Source organism: Knufia obscura, assembly GCF_036327395.1.
Source record: "Knufia obscura strain CCFEE 5817 isolate CBS 148926 chromosome Unknown scaffold_5, whole genome shotgun sequence".
NCBI classification, from domain to species: domain Eukaryota; kingdom Fungi; phylum Ascomycota; class Eurotiomycetes; order Chaetothyriales; family Trichomeriaceae; genus Knufia; species Knufia obscura.
Window position 1 is genome coordinate 1,653,459 of NW_027042691.1, and position 21,881 is coordinate 1,675,339.

The following is a 21,881-nucleotide window of genomic DNA, read 5'->3' on the forward strand; positions in this document are numbered from 1 at the left end:
TGTGTCAAAATATCCATCTCAGCACTTGAGGGATTCTTCATGTGAAGTAAAAGTATGCAACACCTGTCCATCAGACCTTTTCCAAAATCCAAGTTCCATATGCATCATGCCAAGTCATGTTCTTTTCCATATTCCAAGCCCCCATCATGCATAACCGACATGCTCTGTAGAGCAGTAACTGCTGAACATAAGAGATAGTTGTATTGTGTTTTAGTGCGTGTGTATCGTTGTGTACTGCTTGGTAAGCTGGCCATGATGCAAACTTTACACGAAGGAGAATCGAGGCCCCTTCTCGGTTTGCTTGACATCGTCCCACATCTTGTCCATGATCTGAACAAGGCTTTCTGGGAGCGGGCCTTGCTCCAGAATATCGAGGTTCTCCTCTAGCTGCTCAATCTTGGAAGCACCAATGATCACAGCATCTCCACATGCTGCGTCGAGCATAGAGTGCCATGTTGTCCATCGAAGAGCAGCAGCATGACCAGAGATACCATACTTTCGTGCTTGCATACGTACTGTCTCTGCTGCGTTGAATAGAGGGTCGTGGAAATAATCTCCTGCATATTTGGCACCAAGCGGTGATGCAATGTTCCATCTGCTGTCTTGATCCTTGGCCGAGGCTCGGGTAACCTTGTTGGAGAAGAAACCACATGCTGATGGACTGTACGCGTAGAAAGCGATATTGTGTTCGCGAAGGACTTCGAAAAGTCTCTCTTCGGCGCCACGGCAGATTGGGTTGTATTGGCCCTGATAGACTGTTGGTGGGTTGTAACCGCATTCTTCGCAGACCCTGACGACCTCCTCGACTTGCTCCACTGTGTAATTGGAAAGACCGAACCGCTGAAACTTTCCCTCCAGCCATGCCTCGTGCATAGCCTCACATGTCTCCGAAAATGGTGTTGCTCTGTCTGGTGCATGCAAATACATGATGTCTACACCATCCTCGGCTCCTAAAGCTTCCAGAGACTTCTCGATACTTTGGTTGATGTTCTTCGTACGATGACTGCCAGGCATGAAACTCGAAACCTTCGTGGAGATGTTTGCCCATGTCTGTAGCTTAAGCTCTTTTTCGCCCAGTAACTGCTCGCATGTGCCCCCTCGTCCAACAGGATACGCTCTTGCAGTGTCAATATCATTGTATCCTCTCGCCCGAAATTGCGACGTAAACTTGGCGACTGACTCTACCGTGGTGATCTTAGCTAAAGGTGACTTTTTGGATCCGACCGAGGCTGTTCCCAGGACCACTCGTATCGGTGGCTTGCAAGGCACATAGTTGGGCGCTATTATCTGTTGATCGGGTTCCCATAGATCTGTTGTTGTGCTGGCTCTCGACCGGAACGGTGTAGGCGTTAGGGCCGTCTCATCTGTTCTGTATGAGTCCATGGATGTTCTTGAGCCTCTGGAGGCGTCTGAATAGTCTGTACCTGCGGTCAATGGACTCGGATCCGATGGCTCTCTTTTGTGTCTGCGTAGTGAGCTGTGGACGTCTAACGGCGACAGCAGGCTCAGTTTCATTTGTAAAGCATCCTGCATTGAGTGACCTGTGGGCCTTGGTAGGCCATTGTTGGTGCGTGACATTGTTGCGGCCAGCGACTGCAAGCGGAATTGAATATGATCAGCTGCTAAGGTGTCGTTGTTCGCAGATTGATCGTCGTAGTCTTTGTTGGACTTATCGATGAATAAATTTGAGTTGCTTTGTTTGTTCGGCAAATGTACAAAGAGGATGGGTAGACCAGACGTGGAATACTGGTAGTTTATGTGTACTGTTGCTGGGTGGCTTGTGGCCCGAGTGGTGCGGATGTGTCGATCCACCGAACGACCGAGTGCGAGGGTCTGCCACAAAAGGTACGTGTCAGGTTGTCGTAATAAGAGTAATACTGCTATGACTGGTAAGCAAGGCAAAGGGATTCTCTAATGCTCTGTGGCAAGAAAGCAAAGGCATCTACAAGAATGATTTGTCTGGCTGCTGAGCAATTCTTTTTACTGAAACCAGGGCAGCTGACAGGGGATGCACTTGAGCACAACGCTGGAGGATGCCAGCTGGAGTTTAGGTTGTGTAGGTCCCACGGCGTCTGCAGAGTCGCTTGTTCCGTGTTCCACTAGGTTTGAGAGCCTTTCTGGGCGACGCAGGCGTTGCTTTGCAAGCGCCCTGCACCATCCTGGATCGTGGCAGAAGGAAGCCTTCCTTGTCTGTCCACGCCAGAGTGAGCGGGTCTAGGCGACTGATGGAGACGGCGCCGCGAATTTAGTGGGTCTCAGAGCCGGCAGGGGTTTGATGAGGCTTGATCACGGCATCTTCTAACGAGCCATCACGAGCTGCTTCAAAATCTGACCGACCCCGTGGCAGTCCGCGTCATCTGGCGCTTCCTCATCTGACCAGCTTCTCGGTTTCTTGTTGGTGACTCGTACTCCAGCCGAAACGCCAATATTTCTGCCCTTTGTTCAGCGGCGTGGTTTACACGCAACGGGCTCGTACCACCGACCTCACGTCTCGAATGTCTTGGCTCTGCGCAATCTTTGACCATGATCTGCTGTGATATTCCGTACTATCACGCGTGTCTGACTCGTAGCCCCAAGAAGCGTAAGCTATCATATCATTCAAGTAGGCTGAGAATCTGCCATATCTCTATGACGGCTACGGCTCACACCTGACAGGTCAGATGTCTCGTCAGCTATCTCAGCCTTTGTCGTGGTCCACAAGCCGCAGTGTGTCACATACGCGCTGTTCTGCACACCGTACAGTCTGCTGATGGTAAGCGTGTTGGCTGGTACCGGTAAAGGCCAACAAAGCATTCCTATTGGCTCTCCCGATCGCAGCAGACAAATGAGGTCATACCCAGAGATTCGTCGACAACGTGGTCGCTTGGCGTGAGGCAAGGTCTTCACGGTTCCGAGAGCAGACGGCTGCGCTTCAGATTTTGGCCAAGTACTCAAGGCAGTAACAAGCCTTCATTGGCCACTGCAGATCATGTGCTAAGATTTGACCTGCCAAGTGTCGGTGAGCAGACCGCCGATACACCGACTGCGTCGCAATATGAAAAGGCTTGTTTGAGATGTGATCCACTCGGCGACGGCTAACGGTACCAGCACAAGATCTACCGTACTCTACTCGTAGCAAAAGAAGTGCAAATGATGCGCGCGATGATGGGTCCTTTGCGTGCGGTCGCACCTATCTATCGATGCGTTCACCTCGGCTAGCGACAGCGAGACGCATACTACTGTAACAATGCCGTCATTTGTCTTGCTGTGACCTCAAGCTGCTCAGGGCTTCATTCTCGTTATACCGGTGCATTGCCCGTCCAGACGGCAGTAAGACAGCAGGTTTTCAGTACGCCTCAAGCTTGCGCAATCGTGGTCCAAGAGCGCTTGGCTATGTCTTGTGTTGAAAACCAAAAAACTGGATGTTGGTGGAGGGGAGAATTGAGATATCGATACCGGTAGGATTAGTCGGCGTCGGCGTTACAAGTTCCGTGCTTGACGCAGTGCGGTGGCGGAAGGACAGCGCCACAAGATGGAATCTGGGGTAGCTGCGCAGCCCTTCAATTTTCTCAAACAAGGAATTCGCAAATGGACTGGGTGTCCTTCGAGATTAAGAAATCGCTGACCGTGGACAATCTCATCGTTGACCACGACGTCAACAGAGCTCTCGAAAGCGTATACTTGACCGACCTGGGCCTACTGAGGGTTGGTCTTCACTCTAAACGAAGTTGAGGAGACATACACACTGCCTGAGGTAAACCCACCATAGGTTTTGACTTTCAAGCTTGTCTCATGCCTCTACGTGAACGGCTCGAGATGCATGATGCAGATGTTACGCGTACAGAACAGGGCAAGAGCCGATCTGAAAGGACATGAGGTCGTTCTTGCTGTTGGTGCATGAGCTTAAATTTTGTACGCAAGAACAGCCGTTCGCTAAGCACGCAAGCTGCTCGCTACGACAAGCCTTGAGCCTTTACGCGTAACATGCTCAGAAGCGACCACCTATCTGATGGGCATGTTCGTTGTTACCTCGGCTCAACACCATGGTCTCATTGAGACGTGCTCTACCACACGACAATATGATGCTGCTCCAACATATGGGGAGAAGTCGAAGATACCATACCCGGAGCGGTCATCAAGACGCGTCAATGTGGCACAGAAGTCGCACAGAGGACGGTTTGATTCCCCTGTTGTAGCACGAGCTCGTAGGTTTCGTCTGACCAGATCCGAAGATCTCCTCCCCAGTCGTACAATGCCTTACTTGTCGCATATGTCAACAGTCACACACCCTGGATGTTGTGTATAGTTGCTGGCGGGGTTGGTTGAGCTCCGGATAAGCTCGCAGCTTCCGCCGATCAGGGCAGCTACAGATGTGTCAACACCCCAGTGCGGGACCGAAGTTGCATACTTGATAGCGAACATGTCGATCAGCATGTATTGTCTCACAGACAAATGCCCGAGGCCTCATTGAAGCACAAAATATGAGGACCTTAGGATGGAAGTTTCCTTAGAATTGTGACTAACAGTTTGAAAGTATCTGAGTGCTCAACAATTCCCAAGTCACACAGCGTCGCAGGACGTTACGACTTTGTGCCCGCCGTTGTGCATCTGCCTGTCACATATGCCTGTGCAGCCACGGGCCGTCGCTGTAATGCCTGCAACACTACTCGCCACGTTCTATGGACAGAAATCTGACCTACTGAAAACGCACTATGCGAAATACGGCAAGAGACCAATGTCCATGTCGTCGTACGCTGCCAGCAGCTACGAATTTGGTGATAGCGTTGTCCATGTCGGTGTTCGGTGAGAGCACGTCAGATTGCCCTTGTGAAAGCCACAAGCGCAAATCGGTATCGCTAACACTGGTGGCAGCAAGCTTATTTTGCCTAAATTGGCCTGCAGTCAACCGAATATCACGAGGCAGGCACAAGGCCAAGCAAGCAAACTCCAACACCCTCAGATCACTTGTTGAACTTTTGCAGATCGCTACCAGTTGCTATTGCGGATGCATCCTCAAGAAGCCCTCAAGCCTCCAGAACTATGGCTGACGAAAATGATGCTCAAAATCGCATTGTCGGCCAATTCCCTGCTGCAGACCACGCACGGGAGGCAAGGTCGACGCCAGCAGCCAAGCCTTTTGACGCTACCGTGCGAGCGCCACTCGTATCCTCCACCCCATGAAGCCGAAACTAGCGCCGGTCTCTTTCTCCGGTTGCAAGAGATCCCCGAAGATCATTTGCTGGACCAAACAAACACGTCCGCGATACAGAAGCTGCAGACTGTGCTCCAGCGTCATTAAGATCCGAGCTACCAAGCTCTATCAACCATGATGTTCAAGAACACGAAGCTCAACACGTTGCTAGCCTGCTGTGAGCAAGGGCCTAACACTGCGCACTTGTCGTGACCACACACGACCTTGCAGCACCATGAGCAGATGCCCAGCCGCTGTCAAGCCTAAAATGCGATGTATGAGCATTTTGCTCGCACAGAGTTCTCTTCCTCTGCAGCTACAGAGTATGACGGGAGTTACGTAGAGGATGGCGAGCTGAGATGTCTCTCGAGAAGTCGCACAGCACCATCTGATTTACGGCAGGTGACGAGCTTGCACAACGTGACCCGGATGCCTCCAACGCATACCTTACAAACAGGTCACTCACTATTCTGCTCGTCCAGCCCCGAACAATGGTCTTGTCTTCTTGCTTCTCATTCCCTGAATATCTACGAGGCCTCAGCCCATCACTGCCGCACAGTTATTCCTCGCTCTAGTTGACCAAGAACAGACATTGGAACGTTTCGCATTCGTCTCAGCGCGGGCTATTGCACCCATTGACAACGTTTTGGATCGTCAGATCGAGGATCTCGAAACCTCTTTGTTATCTCGAACGGCCAGCTGTACGGGAAGAGCGGACCATAATGTCGGTGCCAGTCAACATGACTCTCAAGTTGAAGGATTGGATTCTTACGTCGATCGCCTGTCTTACCTTGCCTCACTCACTGTACAGACATAGTGTGGTGGGCTGTGGGCCTACCTCTGTGGCAGTGATGTATTCATGAGATGCAGGAGCATCAACGAGGGTCAAGGGCTTTATTCAGCTCACTTTACGTAGTTGTGGTGTTCGCGCGTCTGAGATGAATATCTCAAGGCAAGGCGCATCCCGTCTCCACTAGGCGATACCCTTGTGAGACTGTGATTGGTGGACGAATTTGCGACCGTGCAGCGTTTCCAATTCCGTATGCCACTTCAAATTTATTCAAGATCGTAGCCTTGTCGGGTTACAATCCATCTGAAACCCATCGAAGCGAAGCCCCTCGTCGTGGTGATCACAGGTTACGCACGGCGCCGAAAACAAGCCCAACTGAACTTCAAGCGTCAGCGCGTGACAGAGAACAAGCAACCTTGCTTTTTTTCATCTGCACAATTGATGGCAGAGTGGTCCCGATCGCTGCTCAGTGAAAACGTACCACAGGTGCAGTGAATCTAACGCCATCTTCACTTTGTCCACTCGAGCAACAACAACACCGACAACAACATGGAGAAGGGAGACCTCATTGCAATGACTAAGCTTCTGAGGTGAGTCGTGTCGTACCGCATTCGGAACCCTGTGAGGTATAGACAACGTCACAAGAAACACGAGAATCATGGACCGCGTCCGTAGGTCCTATGGCACTGCTGTGCATCGACCGCCAGTGTCCAGGAATCATATCCCACATCAGAACACCTCGTTCGATCACGATTCGGGTCTCGTGTACAGCGAGGTCGAAGTATCAGGTAGTGGATCACACAATAGTTGGATCTTCGACTACAAGACACCAAGCATAGTCAGAGCTAGGCCACGGCTTCCCACAGCGACTGGTGCCAGGCCTCTTGCTCATATGGCATTGATCAAGCTTGGCATTGAGTCTCAAAACCTGACAGTCGAGGCATTACAGAATTTGCCTTGGTCTATTGGGGAACGGATATGGCAGCAAATAACAGACAAGTACGTCAATATGCGTCCCAGAAGTCCCGTTTGCACGCTAACACCCTTCAGTCATGCGGAAAGCTTCTACATCTGGCGCACATTCGCCATCGCCTTCGGCTCTGACTTCGGCCATAGTGGTAATCGCTACATGTTGGATCTTAGAACCCCGTCGCTGCCATTGATCGAATACTATAAGGGAATCAACTCAGGCAAGAGTGACTGGTTGACTTGCCTCCGCGTCTCTCCCAAGCAGATTACTGTTCCTGAGCTTGTCTCGATCTCTACCATCAACAATCTTACGGTCCTTGACCTCTCAGATGGGCAGCTGTACATCGAGAACCGCGAATCAACCTTCGACGCACGGATTATGCGGTCGTGGTCCGAGCTGGCCGACGCCGGTCGTGCTTTCCAGTCGCTAAGGGTGCTCATGCTTGGCTGGCAGGAGAAGATAGACACTTGGATCTTCGATATGCTTGACGGTTTCCCTCATTTGAGTATTGTTCTTTTCACAGATTGTCGCTGGATACATCACAAGAATCACAAAGACTGGGAAGACGATGCGTGGAAGCACGGCTGGAATATTATGCCTTCGAAAAGAGGTACAAAGCATTTACGATCGCTACTTGACGACAAAGCATTTTATCCGGCCAGCATCTCCAATTTGCATTATGAGAGCACGCGTATGGCTGCAGACGCGGCGCAAGAGCCTGTGAAGAGCATACCGGATCGGCCCCTGCTCGAATGCTGGCTAGGGACACCGAGGCCTTGGAGACATGTGATCGACGAATTTCCTGGGACGCGAACAGTCTACCTCCAGAAGCAATTGAGACCAAAAGTCGGAGGGGGCATCACTCGGCCTGTATTGAGTGACACGCCTGCCGTCAAGCGGGAGCCGAGCAGTCCAAACACTTCTCAAGCAAAGCGTCCTCAAGGTTCAATCTCGAGCAAGCGAAGAGTTGCCAAGCACAGCGCTGCCAGTCTACTCGCGGAGATGAGCTGAGCGAGACTGTACGACTGGGAACCTCACTCCATGCCGCCCTGGTCAACACCCATTATCGATTCTCTGCTGTTGCCGGATACGCAGCCAAGCAACGCTAGCAACAATAGCACATCCGCACAGTGTGCTAGCACCTCCATATATCTGAGCATAGGTGTAGTCGCCATCCCCAGCTTGTACGAGTAAGCCACCAATCGGTTGGCCAGTCAAACATGAGAAGCTACCGATCGTGAAGCCCCAACCAAGCTGCGATCCTGCTTTTCGAGGATCTAGCGTCATATCCGCCAGGGTCGCTGGAAACAATGATTGGACTGCATTGGCCGTGAAGCCATAGAAAGCGGCAAAGATGTACAGCGAACTCTCATCACGAACAGCGATCCATGAGAATAACAAGATGCTGGTGATGAGGTTGACTGGGATTTGTACTGTCACGGGTCGGATGCCTTTCCACTGTCTCTGATCCGCAAGCCACATCGGGATTAGGCGACCAGGGATCCCGGTGCCATTGATCACCAGAATCAGGTTGTTCGACTTGGAAAAGCTCATGCCAAGGACGTTTCGTGCATATGAGCCGATGAAGAAGAAGGCGAAGTAGAGTCCAAGGAAGTTGGTGAAAGAGCCAAGAATGAACAGATCGAAGAGACCATCTTTCAAGGCCTCGAAATCCAGGATCCTCACGCTGTCTTTTGGTGGCAGGCGCTTTTTGAGCAAAAGTTGAGAACAGGTGAAGAGTACAATCGCAATGAAGCCGAACACTCTCATCGTCCAGCCGAAGCCGATCCGTGGTAGAAGGTTATTGAAGAGAACAGGAAAGACCATCCCTCCTACAGCCGCGCCGCAAAGCATGCATCCAATGGCAAGGCTTTTGCGGTTCGGTGACCAGTACGTTGATACCACTGACATAGTGGGGATGAACATCAAGCCCATACCCAGACCATTGCAGACTCCATGCGACAGAAGCAGCTGCCAGTAAGTGTGGCTTATGCTTGTCATGAATACGCCCAGAATGAAGACGCAAATTCCAGCAATTGAGATCAAGCGGAAATATCCTAGGTCTGAAGCTGAGCCTGAATACGCGCCGGTGAACATCAGCAAGAAAATCTGGATTGAACCGATCCATGAGATGTCTGATGGCGAAGCATTGATATGCGGTTGCGAAGTATAGTACGTCTGGAAGAGCCCGAAGCTGTTGATGAAGCCCCAGCACAAGAAAACGACCAGGAAGCCGCCAAGAACTGCTCTCCATGCCACCCAACCTCCATCTGGCGGTGGTCCAGGATCTGGGAAGTCCTTGCTTTGACGCAGCCAACTGGTCTTCTCTTGCATGCTCGTTGGGCCATTACTTTCCAGAGTCGCAAGCGACTGATGTGGTGTCATGATTGGTCACTCGCAGTGGCAGCACATGGTTACTGCGTTGAGGCCTGGTCTTAATATGTGGTCTGTTCGCTTACTGGTTCCAACAATCACCCAGGTACAGGAGGTACATAACCAAACGCAAAGATCTGCCCGCGCGAAAGTGAGATGGTTTCTGAACAGCAACAGCTCCACGCAGATGTCCGATGGATCGACGCCTCGGTCAAAGTCTCCGGCACGAAAGCCGAGCAACCAATCAGCAAATCATGGGGTCTACGAGACAATACTCATGCCGTCCCTAACGTCTAGCATCGAACACGAAGCAGAAGCTTATGAAGTCAAGAAGGACGCCCATTGCACAACTACAGCGACGAGACGGTCGAGACGCGAGAGGACTGCAATGGGCATACACGGTTCCGAAACTCGATCAAAGCCTCGTAAGTCTAGTCCACCCTACCCGCATCGAGGCTACAGAGGTATCCAACTTCGTTCATTCGCTCGAGCGATATCTCTGCGCGACAGTCTCGTCATGCCAGCTTCTGCTCGGTTTCTATACTACGCCCACGCCAGCTATCACTTCTGATGGCCACTCGCGTCCGTCTCCCGCCGTATTGCTTCGGCCACACACGCATCACATACTTGAACCACCATCTGCAGCGGCAAACTGAAATATCCTTGGATACCGCAGCTCATCTCGCCAAAACGTCTGCGGTTTCTTAGCAGTCGGTATCAACGCTCTGGGGCAGCACAGAAATGCTTTCAATGAAACAGCGTTTTGCACAGCTCATGCAAACTGAGCTCGAATTCGGCATGGCATCCTCGGGTCCGCCATCAGAACAGTTTCCTGGAACGGCTTGTAGCTTCATTCGACAGGTTCTGATATCAGACCAGCCCTACATAGCAATAATATCACCCAAGATGGTGCTGCAGCTTGTACCAATTTGACTTGGCAGGCGTTCACCAAGCAGCGGACAATAGTCAGCGCGTCCAATCAAGAACCAGTCCGTCCTGTGGCCGCCACCAGTTCATTCCGGAGTTATCTCACAGCAAAGATACTGTATGCCTGTAACTCCGGATTAGATCGGCTGCGGCCATAAGCCGTTCTTCGGCCGAAACAAACACGTCCCATCAAGCAATGCTTACACAATCACGCCAACACACTTCGCTCCCCAAACAACCAAGCAAAAAGACTCCTTAACAGTCAGCCAGCATGAAAGCCATCAAACTGATCGAACCCGGCAAAGCCAAAGTCGCCGACGACGTCCCCATTCCCCATCTCCGCGACGACTACATCCTAGCAGATACCCGAGCCTGGGCACTCAACCCCGCAGACCTCCACCACGTCAAACACCTCGCCATCCCCGGATGCACCATCGGATGCGACTGGAGCGGAGTAGTTCGCGAGGTTGGCCGGAACATCACGAGGTTCAAGGTCGGGGATGAAGTCTTCGGGATATGCCGTGGAGGCAACAGCCTCAACGTAGAAGACGGCGCATTCGCCGAAGTCATAACCGCAAAGGAACACGCCGTGTTCCACAAGCCGGAGGACATGAGTTTCGAGGAAGCTGCCACGATGGCTGTCGCTCTTGTTACGGTCGGTCAGGTCTTCTACCACACCATGGGGCTGGAACACTGGCCTGTTGCGGATGGCGCTCAAGCAAACGGTAGGACCATAATGGTCTACGGTGCAAGTTCGGCAACCGGGACGATCGCCGTGCAGATTGCTAAACTGTAAGTTTTCAACCTCATAGTCAATAACCACTGACTGACCGACCATACCAGCGCCGGCTACAAAGTCCTAGCAACCTCATCACCCGCAAACTTCTCCATGCTCAAGTCACGCGGCGCAGACCACATCTACGACTACAGAGACCCCAACACCATCAACACAATCAAATCACAAGCCAATGACAACGACACCATCACCGCAATCCTCGACTGCATCGGCACAGACGAAATCGCCGCATTCTGCGCTAATGTCCTTTCCTCCACGGGCGGCAAGTACCACACGGTCAGCTTGTCTGTTCCACCAGTCTTCAAGGAGTTACGGCCGGAACCGGAGGTGGTTGCTACGACGGCCCTGGCGTATACATTATTTGGCGAGGATGTCGAGATGAGGGGGTTATTCACTATTCCGGCGAGGGCGGAGGAGTATGAGTTTGCGGGGAGGTGGCAGGGTGTTGTGGAGGGGTTGTTGCGGAGGGATAGGATTGTGCCTCATCCGGTGCAGGATGGGGGGGTGGGTTTGGAGGCGGTTTTGAGGGCGATTGAGGGGTTTGGAGGGTTGGGACCGAGTGGGAGGAAGGTTGTTTGTGCGGTTGGGTAGGAGGTGATTGTGCTGGTGCGGTACTGTTTTGTGTTGGTGTTGGTATGAGAACTCTGTATATTTCAGGATCAGTAGAATGTAGGCGGGACTGGACACGCCAAGCTCAGGATCGAAACTCCAGCTCAGATCAGGGCTTCTGGCATATGGTGCGATGTGGACAGCGAAGAACCACTGAAAGAACGAGCCGAACTCCTCGATCATGTGTGGATCTGTTTGCGCACTGTGACGGCAGCAGCATGGCAGACTGACTTCACAAAGGAGCTGCGATGCAGTGAGTCCATAAATCATGTTAGAAGAATTTATATATTTATCTGCGTCACAACAGGCATACCTATGCTCTCCCAGCCAACGTCACATCAACCAATATCTCAAGGCTGACTCCCATGTGCATTGTGATCCACCAAATTCCCCGTACTCCTCCCCAACTTCATATCCTCCCTCCACATCGTCCTCTCCTCCTTCACAATCCCGGGCCCTTCATAGTCCTCCCCATACGTCCCATTAGCCCAGCGCTGTCCACTCTTTGCCTTCTCACTCTTACTCCCCTTGAACCTCCGCCTATACCATTTCCCATACGCCACAAGATAGTACAACCTAAAGCACAACAGCGCAAACTTATCATGCTCCAGATCCTCGGGGTACTCAGCGCCCAGATCAACGGCCGCCGCAATACCAGACATAATCGCAATCTCATGCGCATTGACGAGCGTCCAGGCGGCTGCGAATCTGGTATGGTTCTTAGCCTGGAGGAACATCACCCACGGCACAACCTTGAGGTAGTGCGTGAAACTGTGACAGAGCTGATGCCACCAATCGCTCCGGATGATCTTGCTCTTGTCGATTTCGTGATCTGTCCAGAGATGGCTGTCACGGTCTTTGTTCAAGAAAATAGTCTGGAAGACGTGGTCTTCGAATGGCACCTTTTCGGGGAATTGAGCCTGGTAATTCGTCGTGTCGAAACACATCTCCAGCTTGTCCATTTCCTTCTCGTACATTTTGATGTAGTACATTGGTCTGAAGTTTGATTTGCCGTATTCGAGACGCTTGGATTGGTCTTCGCCTGATAGTGTCTGGACTGCTAGGTCGGGCCGGTAGAAGTTCTCGTAGTGCTTCTTCATGTAGTTGCTGTCTGTGTGCGTGATGGTGATGTCGTCGGAGAACTTGGCGCTCCCGAGGACCTTGCGCTCGCGCCAGGTTGCGGTCTTGCCGAGAAGATTCTTGTCTGTGTCTGCTAGGGCGCAGAGGACGAGTTCGTCGTAGGTTTCTTCGTGGGTTTGGGCGTTGGGGTCGCCGCCTGTGGGGTTGTGGCCGTCTTCGACGGGTGTTCGGGGCTTGATCTTGACGATTACGCCGCGTTTGTTGCGGGAGACGACTTCGGTCATTTCGGTGGATAGGCGGACTGTGACACCGCGGGAAATGAGGTCTTTGCGCCAGGTTTCGTAGAAGTCGCTGAAGTTGGGGAAGACGATCATGGGGGGCAGGTTTGAGGCAACGCTGCGTTTGTCGGGTGGGTACCACATGCCGTAGGTGGGGGATGTGCTTAGGCGTTCGAGCATCATGGCTGGAGTTTCTGGGGTTGCGTTGCCGGTGCCGAGGAAGAGGGCTGTCATTGGGAGGGCGATGATGTTGATGAAGTCTTCTGAGAAGAGGAACATCTTCAGGAGGAGTTTCAGGGGGACCAGGGCGAAGAAGATCTCGAACCAGCGCATGAATTTGAAGAGGAAGACTAGCTTGCGGATCTCTTTCTGGTGTTTCTCCAGGATTTGAGTTGGGAAGGTGTTCGTCCAGAAGGTGTCATCTTTTCCGAAGGAGACTTGGAGCTTGACCGGATCTGCGTGGTAGCCTTGTCTCGCGAACATGGTCACTGTGTGGTGAAAGATGTAGCTGCCTCCTTGTACGCCTTGGTTGAACCAGCTTGCGCCATGTCTGTTCTTGTCCAGAGGCATGGCGAAGGCCTGCCCTCCGCAGTAGTCGACCGCATCGATTAGAGTCACATCGAACTTGTCCGGGTGGTTGGACAGATGGTAAGCTGTTGACATGCTATGATTGTAAGTGAATGCGCTATGAGGTGTATGGATAGAGACTCACCCAGCAGCTCCCGCGCCCACTATCAGGACTTTCTTCCTTCCATCGTGGTCCATTCCATTGGAAGCCATTTTTGAACTGTTTTGCTCGATATCGTTCTCAAATCTGGAATTGTCCATCAAGCGATGCGACTACGGAATAACGAGGTCGTGCTCGATAGACAGACGAAGGAGCAAGCATGGTTTCGCGAAGCTTTTGAGCACAGACACAGCATCCATGTGCGCCCACCTCATGACGAGAGAGTTTTGTGACACGTCATGATCATGCAAGGAACGATCGTCACGATCGTGGATCTTGGGCTCGAGGTTGTGAACATTCGACGGCTTCACCCGCCGAGGATGAACTTATGCCTTATGGCGGTTTGACACGTTAGATGGTCATTGTCACGCTGTCCATTCCGTGGCCAGGTTCATCGTGGTTAACCTTCGCAATCAAGGATATCGCAGCTCGTGTATCGAGATCAGCAGCCGAAACTTTACCTGCCAGATCTTAGCGCCGATGAAGGAGTCCCACTACCGTAGTTTGTCCGTACCACATGCGCCAACTCTCATGACTTTTGTCACATCGTCGCAATGTCATTTCTCGAGAACTCGTTCAGTACTACGAAGATCTTGTTTTCCGAGATATCTAGCTACTTATTCTACTTATTGTACCCGACTAGATATCAGTAGAGAGATGGAGCTTTAGTACAATAGAAGCTCTAGCTAAATCACCTCAACGAGGATACGAGAATACGAGAATACGGCGAAGAAGAGTTACATTAAGTGTACGTGTAGTCCACCGAAGACGAAAAAGATAAAGAGGTCGTCGGATCTCTATCAGCAGTTATAGCCTAAGTTCCCCTAATCAATAAGCGTACTATTAATAGTATTAAATATAAATAGATATAAATACAATCTAGGGATTTCGTGTTCAGAAGAATTAAACGTGTGACTTACCAGTAATCGTAAAAATGCGTGGATGACATTGTGATAAAAGTCATAAAAGTTGGCGCATGCGGTACGGACAAACTACGGTAGTCCCACGCCCCGGAAAAAACAATGGCCGGTTTCCACGTTTTGCGAGTTGAACTTGAACTTGAAGTTCGTCGGCGCATGTTCTCGTTGCTGTGTCTTCAATAATTTGAGCTGTTCGTCAACAAATCGAGGCCGTGTCAGGTCCTGCTATTCCGCAGCGACTTTCAAAGCTGGAGGGACTTTGTCAAATACGACTTGGTCTTCACAAACCCCGGTCAGATTATGTTCAGGAATAATAGCTATACCAAGCACACAGCAACCATAAACTATGGTCTCTACACGAGTGCTAGTGCCATGCCCTCACATTCTTGAGAAGCCAGTACAATATGAGGGAACATCTCAGAAACTCCGGAGCAGCCTTTGGGTAACAGCTCGACCTGCGAATCTCAGATGGCCTCATCGCGCAGGTCCTTGCTGAGATGCATTGCGCTAGCCCGAAACAGAAATCTGAAAGCCCAGCCAGATGATCACCATGAATATTCTACTGCAACAACTACCTCAGAGCGGCTACGTATCTCTGGTTGTCCTCTCCGTTGCACAACAAAATCGTGGCACGGGCTGTCGATTCACTATGCCGGCAACTTCTTTCAAAGAGTATCGACCGGGTGTCGCACCTTATGCTAGACGCATCACAGCAGCAGAGTGGGGAGAGCACCGCGAGCTGCTAACCAGCCTGCATAACCAACATCTCTCCCGGCGGCGAATACTGGAAGTACTTGCGGACCATGATTTCAGGCCATCAAAGGGACAGCTAGTCAGCAAGATGATGCAGTGGGGGCTGATGGTATCTCTCGAGCCGTCGAACCAGTCGTCGCTTCCGAATTCCATTCATACGACCGTCACAGCACGTTCGTATGAGACCTGCTTGTCAGTTCTACAAGAAGCACAAGTTGGGAGTCTCGAATCTCTTAGGACTGATATCGAAGACCGTGGCCTCGGCTCGTTGTACGAAGCAGAGGGTACCCGAAGTTGTGAGAGGAACGATGGGGATGGATCAGGCATTGTACCGATAGGCGACACCGCTATCCCGTCACCCGATACTTCCAAGACTCTGTCACAGTCATACTCTGCTCCGGCATGCGGCGAATCAGAAATGCTGTTTCCTCAATCCATTCTCGGCTGGGCGAATACTGCTCGGGTCTCACCTGATATCAGAGTTTCACCTGATACGTTTCCGAAGGTCGATCGAGACGCAACTTTCTCGAGGCATGAACAATCACAGCCGACGAGCGATTCAGGAATCGTCTCCATTCCACGCAGCATTGGAAAGGCGCTGCGTGACTCAGGGGTGATATTCGGTCACTGTACGAATTGCTCAGGCCCCTGTACGATTCACTCGGGTCTTGATTCCACTCGCTTCAGGAGACATATCCTGGCGGCGATCTATTCATCGTATCGGGGATTATTGGGGATACCGAGACGATGGCCTTGCGATTGCGATATCTTCATCACAATCGACTGCGCCACCGTGGAGCGCGCCTCACTATTCTACTGGAAGATGCTCCAGAAAAGTACTACCACTCAGATCCTCAGTCAGGCTGTGGCACTAATATATATCTGGCATACGAGCGCTGGTTTTACGCCGGAACAAGATAGTCAGTATCGCTGTTTGATCAGATCTTCAACCAAAACGTATTTGAAACTGGCCATGAGGCGCGACATAAGAAATCCGGTTGTTAGCGACTTGACCCAAGAGCTCGCTAATATCTACGCTGCGCTATACGAAGACAGTGAAATGCAGCCACTTGGGTGGCCTCGCTCCTACGGCACCTCTCGAAGTGATATCAGATCGTTGCAAGGAAGATACAGAAGTTGGTGTGGAGCATTGGGTATGGCTGTGCCAGACACAATCGATCATGCCATTAGTTGCATGCCAATATGGGACTTCTTGGACTCCGATGTCACAAGCTTCGACAAGAAAGTGTCCTGGGTTCAACGACCTCTGAACCGCAAGAAGTGGCCTCAGCTTGGAGGCCTGGAGGGCTCCGATGCGATGTCCATACGAACAACGTCTTCTGACTCTAGTCTTGCTCGCTTCCAGGCACTGGCAATCCGCTTACGCTTCAATGTTAGCACGTCTTCGCTTGGAAGTCTGCGCTCAAAATGGTCTGGTCACATGTCTGAAGACAGCTGGAAGCTTGAGAATGTCATGGAAATTGATGAGGATACAACCCAGCCTTCGGAAAGCCACAGGCCATGAACCGGTCACCTCATTATCTGACAGACACATTGAGCATCCTGGTGCCTACGGCCCTGGAGAAATGATTTGCGCGAGTATCTTGAGCAGCGTTCGACGGTCTCGGTTCTGACTCCTTCTCAAGAATACCGACCCTCAGATTCCATATTCTGTCTTCTACTCTTGAACTTGCCGAAAGCCAACACAGTGTTCTCTATTTAGGCAACACTTTCCCTAAATCTGGGGCACCGACTCCTTGCCTCCTCAGAGGCCCATTGTCTGCCTAAATTCGGTCTCTACCCTAACGCTTTCACAAGGTAGAATATTCCTTGGCATATTCACTAGTCAGAACATCTCTGTCGGGGTACTGTAGAGGCTGAAGACCGAAACTACGCCAGAACCTACTTTAGAGTATGAATCGTTGGCGATCTGACTACACTGCCCGTACTGCCCACCTGAGCCATGTGCGCTAAACACGAAGCCTACGCATGAGGTGCTTCTTAATGCTACCTCTTTCTCGACTCACGCCTGCTGACTCAGACGTCATTCATTCGACACCAGGCCGTTATTGTATCGCCACAGACCGACTCGTCAGTCATCACAGATACGCAGCCACCGCCTCCACCCAGCCTCGCCACCTCCGCACCACTTATCCGACATGCATACAACCGCCGGACCCGCGGTGTACGCGCTGCCAGTACAGTCTTAGGCAGGTAAGCGCGAACGTCGTCAGCCCAGTGGGTGATACACTACAGTACAACATGGCGAACTGATACGGTTGATCGAATCTGTTCAAGGCGCGAGACTCGATGAAGATGTGGTTAAATGAAAGATAATCCAAACGAGTTGGCCGGCGAATCAAACATGCCACCCATCTGAAGTTGACTGTCGTCTATCGATCATCTGACGAGCCAGACATGTGAAGGAAGCGAAGCGAAGCAGCAATTCACAGCCCTTGGCAGAACAACGCAACCACGAAGAGATGTTTAATGGATTGAAATAGCTACAACCAAGTCGACAGATCTAAGAACCTTACGAACAGGGCGGAGTCCTATAGGACGAATACGACGCGAGGCATTACATATGTGCACTTACCACTTCCAGCCCACAATACCACTTAACCAGCATGAATACATTATAATAACCCTCGCTCAAATCTCAACTTTTTAGTATAATTTGGGCCTTGGCATTGGCATTGGCATCCAGACTACTATTATGGTACGACCATGCCGAATCCGGATGCACTGGAGGGAAGAAGGAAAAACCATGACGCAGGACTCAACAGTTCGAATTGATTCTTCAGTACCGTAGACACAATATTTAGCCGCCCTGTTCTTCTTTCTGATGCTACTCATGCAGTGTTCATCTTAGAAGTCTTCAGCAGCTGCGTCGGCATACTCAACATCAAACGCTACCCTCAATCTCATCTACATGACTCCTTCGTGCGCCGACATGCCTGCCAACCTCCGATTCAGAGTCCACTCGAGAGCTGGCCTCGATCGAACTCCCTTCTCTATTCCTGCGTCAACTCCGAGTTGGTCTTAGCATGATTACTGATATATTCGCCACCGGCCAGCCCCTTCTTACTGCTATCCCACTTTACTCGTAACGCGGATATAAGCAGCAGTAGTGTCAATTGGAATGCCAAGACCTACTTGAGAATTGGGCGTTAGGCAAATATTCTCGATGTTACAGATGCACAGCGTGGCCAATAACAGACTCACAAAATGTCACCTATTCTAAGGTGAGATTCTGGCGAATCAGTATACTGTACTCCGTAACAGCTGAATCTCAACTCTCGAGTTGGAGTTGAGTGAAGAGTAGATCCGGAAGTCAACTGGCATGCTTGTGCGTAGAACGGTGTAGAGACAACACATACATTGGGTGAAGGCAACAAACAAGCGTGGAAACGCTGCGTTAGAGGAATGCGTAAGCGTTGTCGTGGTACAATCCGTCCGTGTAAGCAAAGACACGGTTCACCGAACTCGCCGTGACCATTCAGGGGCGGACTCCCTTGTCAAGTGCACTTCTTGATGTCCCCTCCTCCACCCGTATTTTGTATCATGTGAAACACTGGCCCGTCTGAGGAAGACTGCCGCATCGGCGTATTTCTGACTGGTGTGCGCAACCACGAGTCGCTTCCCAGGCACGAGTTACATTTCCCATAGAAGTCAGTCCCACACGTGATGCAAGATGCGGGTGCGGAGGGGATACGACGCAGCGGAGCGTCCATCCTAGTCAGTCACTGCTTCTTCACATCCGACCCCATCACATCACCTCAACACTCACACTCCCCCTCCTCTCCCCCGTCGCATCCCTCCCCTCGCCCGCAACCACCCGTCTCCTCACCGTCGTCTTCGCCGTACTCGCCTTCCTCGGATTCGGTGCCTCAAAGATCTCATCGAGCTCCTCCAGTGTCCGTCCCTTCGTCTCAACGAAGAAGAAGTAGATAAACGCGAACTCGAAGAGGTCCCAAAACACGAAGAAGACGTAGAACCAATAGCGAATATCCCTCAATGCGATCGGGGCAGCGAAGGTATTGACGAAACTGTTGACATCGTTAGCATGGTATGAGGTAAAGGTGAACATTGACAAGGATACGCACCTCGCACACCCACTCGTGAGTTGAAACACCCCCATGCCCTTCGCGCGCATATCATTGCTCAACACTTCACCCGGATAGATCGGCTGCATAGAGGTGAACGCCAACGCGAACACGCTTCCAAAGACGTAGATGAACGCGATACTCGCGGAGGAGGATGCCTTGCTTCCTGTCTGAACGTATCCGGCTGCGGTGCCAGCAGCGATGGCAAGGCAAATGGCCATGCCCATGGTGACGAAGAGCATCATTTTGCGCCGGCCGACGACGTCGTGGAGACGTGCACCGATCATGGCGGGGATCCAGCCGCCGATCGCATAGATGATGTTCAGGAGGAGCTGGGTGTTTGTATCTGTTATGCCGACGTTTGCGACGAGGTAGGGGAGGTCTAGGGTGTGTTAGCAGCGATATCGGCATCGAACGTACACCACAACGTACAATATGAAGCGACGTTGTTGCCACTGAACTGGCCGAACCACGAGAAAGCGATATTCAGCATAAGACGGTATCGTCTAGCCTTGGTCTTGACAAGAACTCTCAGGTCGAAGAAGCTGCGCCAGGTCATCATACCCTGCTCTCTGAGATCTGCCTCCATCTCACGCATTTGCAGGTCGACAAGGGGATGATTGGCATCGCCGTTGACGTGCAGTTGCACGAGAATGGCACGTGCTTCTTCCGATCGGTCCTTGCCAATGAGCCTGCCAGTGTTAGCATCACCTTCACCTTCACCAACCAACCGACATCGACTTACCACCTCGGCGACTCGGGACAGAACCACACACCCAGACACACTAAGCCGGGACACAGCATCTGCAGCCAGAGCGAGAGCCTCCACGCAATAGGTCCTTGATCCGATAAGTGCAGATTGGAGCCATAAACCACTCCAGTAGCGATGATGGAACCCAGATAATACAGCGTATTATACATACCCGCCACTGTCCCTCGATACTGCGGAGGCGCAAGCTCAATCAGATACAACGGCGCGCTCGTGGACGCAAGCGTGCTGAAGAAACTCAACATAAATCTTCCACCTATGAATCCGCCCAGCGTGGGCGAGGTAGCCGTGACAACAGCGCCGACACATACACCTGCGCAGCCGATGAATATGGGCCAGCGTCGACCGTGCCAATCACAAACCCAGATGAACAAGGCGCCAACCATCTGTCCGACCTGGAAAATGGCAAAGACAATGCCGGTGCCACTGTTGCCTTCGGGTGGGAGGTCGTAGTAATCGATGTAGCTCTGCATAGCGTTGATAGAGCCCATGAGGGAGCCATCGTAGCCGTTCATAGTTGAGCAGAGGTAGATGAGAGCGCATATCGCGTACAAGCGTAGGTAACCTTTTCCACGAGGATTCGGCTTGTTCTCTTGGAGAACTTTTGCGAGCGTAGCGTTTTGGACTTCTACTTCCTCTTCCTTGATGGTGTGAGGTTCTTTGATCATTTCGATTTGCTGGGTATGGCTTTCTTTGCTTGTCTCCATGGTGCTGATATCTGCCGTGGTGCACTTACGCACATGGGTGAACAGAGGCAACAGGCTCGCTGAGCGTCCCTGTCGCCTATATGATAGTACGGCATGATTTATCGAAAGCCGGCCTCAGACCGCTTTGTCCCGAGAGAGGTTGCTTCACCATACTTAGTGGGTCCGGCGGAGGAGGAGAGGTGGGGAATAAGTGGCTCTGGGGCGGCGTGGGAGACGATCATTACCTTTTTGGTAGCGGAGGCATTGTCCGGCTTGGATATGGAAGTCAATCTGCTAGTTTCGGGTCCACGAGTCTTGCTGAGGAGTAGCACAGCAACGGAGCAAAGTAGCATACGGGCACGACCGTGATAGCCCCTGCAACCCGTGCACGAAATGCTCGAAAGTAGTGCGGAGGTGGTTGGCCGGCTACGGCAGATCAGAGCCCGAGGCACCAGCCTCGAGGTCAATAGCGTCGGCGCCGGCCATACGGTACTTTGGTGACAGTTATGCATGGCAGTAAACAGTGCACACATGCGACGAGTGCGGAGTTGACTGTTGAACATATTGGCTGGACGAGTAGTGTAATGACCAGGTTTGCTCTTTTGTCCACTCCGCGTCGCACCTTCCACATTGGTGACCTTCTGCTGAGTCGAGCCTGCTGACTCAAGCGAGCCAAGAATGTCTATCCTTTAAGCCTACCTTGGCAGCCGTGGCAGCGACAAGTCGAGGACGGGAAAAACATATTGCGTGATTAACACGTTGCTTCCTGCGTCGCACCTCTGTGTACTTAGTCGTTCTTTCCACGTTAATATGTGCTCAAGGAAGGTCCGTCTTCGAACTGAAGCATAGTGTAGCGTCGGCAGGATCGAGCGCTGAGTCTGACCGGTTGTCTCTGTCGTCAGCAGCTCAAGTGGGTAACTGAAACGA

The 21,881-nt window shown here is 51.7% G+C and overlaps 7 protein-coding genes across 7 annotated transcripts; 3 read left to right on the forward strand and 4 right to left on the reverse strand.

Annotated features, from left to right (window-relative positions):
• Positions 1 to 264: 264 nt before the first annotated feature.
• Positions 265 to 1,578, reverse strand: PMZ80_005397 (uncharacterized protein; the record flags this gene model as incomplete). The annotated part of the gene is made up of 1 exon (XM_064873817.1): positions 265 to 1,578. One exon carries the CDS (start codon positions 1,576 to 1,578, stop codon positions 265 to 267), a length of 1,314 nt encoding a protein of 437 aa, XP_064730921.1.
• A 5,040-nt stretch (positions 1,579 to 6,618) lies between these two features.
• PMZ80_005398 (uncharacterized protein) lies at positions 6,619 to 7,941 on the forward strand (the record flags this gene model as incomplete). Its single annotated transcript, XM_064873818.1, has 1 exon — positions 6,619 to 7,941. One exon carries the CDS (start codon positions 6,619 to 6,621, stop codon positions 7,939 to 7,941), a length of 1,323 nt encoding a protein of 440 aa, XP_064730922.1.
• Positions 7,942 to 7,983: 42 nt separating this feature from the next.
• On the reverse strand, positions 7,984 to 9,315 carry PMZ80_005399 (uncharacterized protein; the record flags this gene model as incomplete). Its single annotated transcript, XM_064873819.1, has 1 exon — positions 7,984 to 9,315. The coding sequence occupies one exon, from the start codon at positions 9,313 to 9,315 to the stop codon at positions 7,984 to 7,986; it is 1,332 nt and encodes a 443-aa protein (XP_064730923.1).
• Positions 9,316 to 10,501: 1,186 nt separating this feature from the next.
• PMZ80_005400 (uncharacterized protein) lies at positions 10,502 to 11,617 on the forward strand (the record flags this gene model as incomplete). The annotated part of the gene is made up of 2 exons (XM_064873820.1): positions 10,502 to 11,022; positions 11,074 to 11,617. The coding sequence occupies 2 exons, from the start codon at positions 10,502 to 10,504 to the stop codon at positions 11,615 to 11,617; spliced, it is 1,065 nt and encodes a 354-aa protein (XP_064730924.1).
• A 368-nt stretch (positions 11,618 to 11,985) lies between these two features.
• Positions 11,986 to 13,773, reverse strand: PMZ80_005401 (uncharacterized protein; the record flags this gene model as incomplete). The annotated part of the gene is made up of 2 exons (XM_064873821.1): positions 11,986 to 13,657; positions 13,706 to 13,773. 2 exons carry the CDS (start codon positions 13,771 to 13,773, stop codon positions 11,986 to 11,988), a joined length of 1,740 nt encoding a protein of 579 aa, XP_064730925.1.
• A 1,417-nt stretch (positions 13,774 to 15,190) lies between these two features.
• On the forward strand, positions 15,191 to 16,918 carry PMZ80_005402 (uncharacterized protein; the record flags this gene model as incomplete). The annotated part of the gene is made up of 1 exon (XM_064873822.1): positions 15,191 to 16,918. One exon carries the CDS (start codon positions 15,191 to 15,193, stop codon positions 16,916 to 16,918), a length of 1,728 nt encoding a protein of 575 aa, XP_064730926.1.
• A 2,244-nt stretch (positions 16,919 to 19,162) lies between these two features.
• Positions 19,163 to 20,975, reverse strand: PMZ80_005403 (uncharacterized protein; the record flags this gene model as incomplete). Its single annotated transcript, XM_064873823.1, has 4 exons — positions 19,163 to 19,442; positions 19,500 to 19,881; positions 19,932 to 20,191; positions 20,245 to 20,975. 4 exons carry the CDS (start codon positions 20,973 to 20,975, stop codon positions 19,163 to 19,165), a joined length of 1,653 nt encoding a protein of 550 aa, XP_064730927.1.
• Between the last annotated feature and the right edge of the window lie 906 nt (positions 20,976 to 21,881).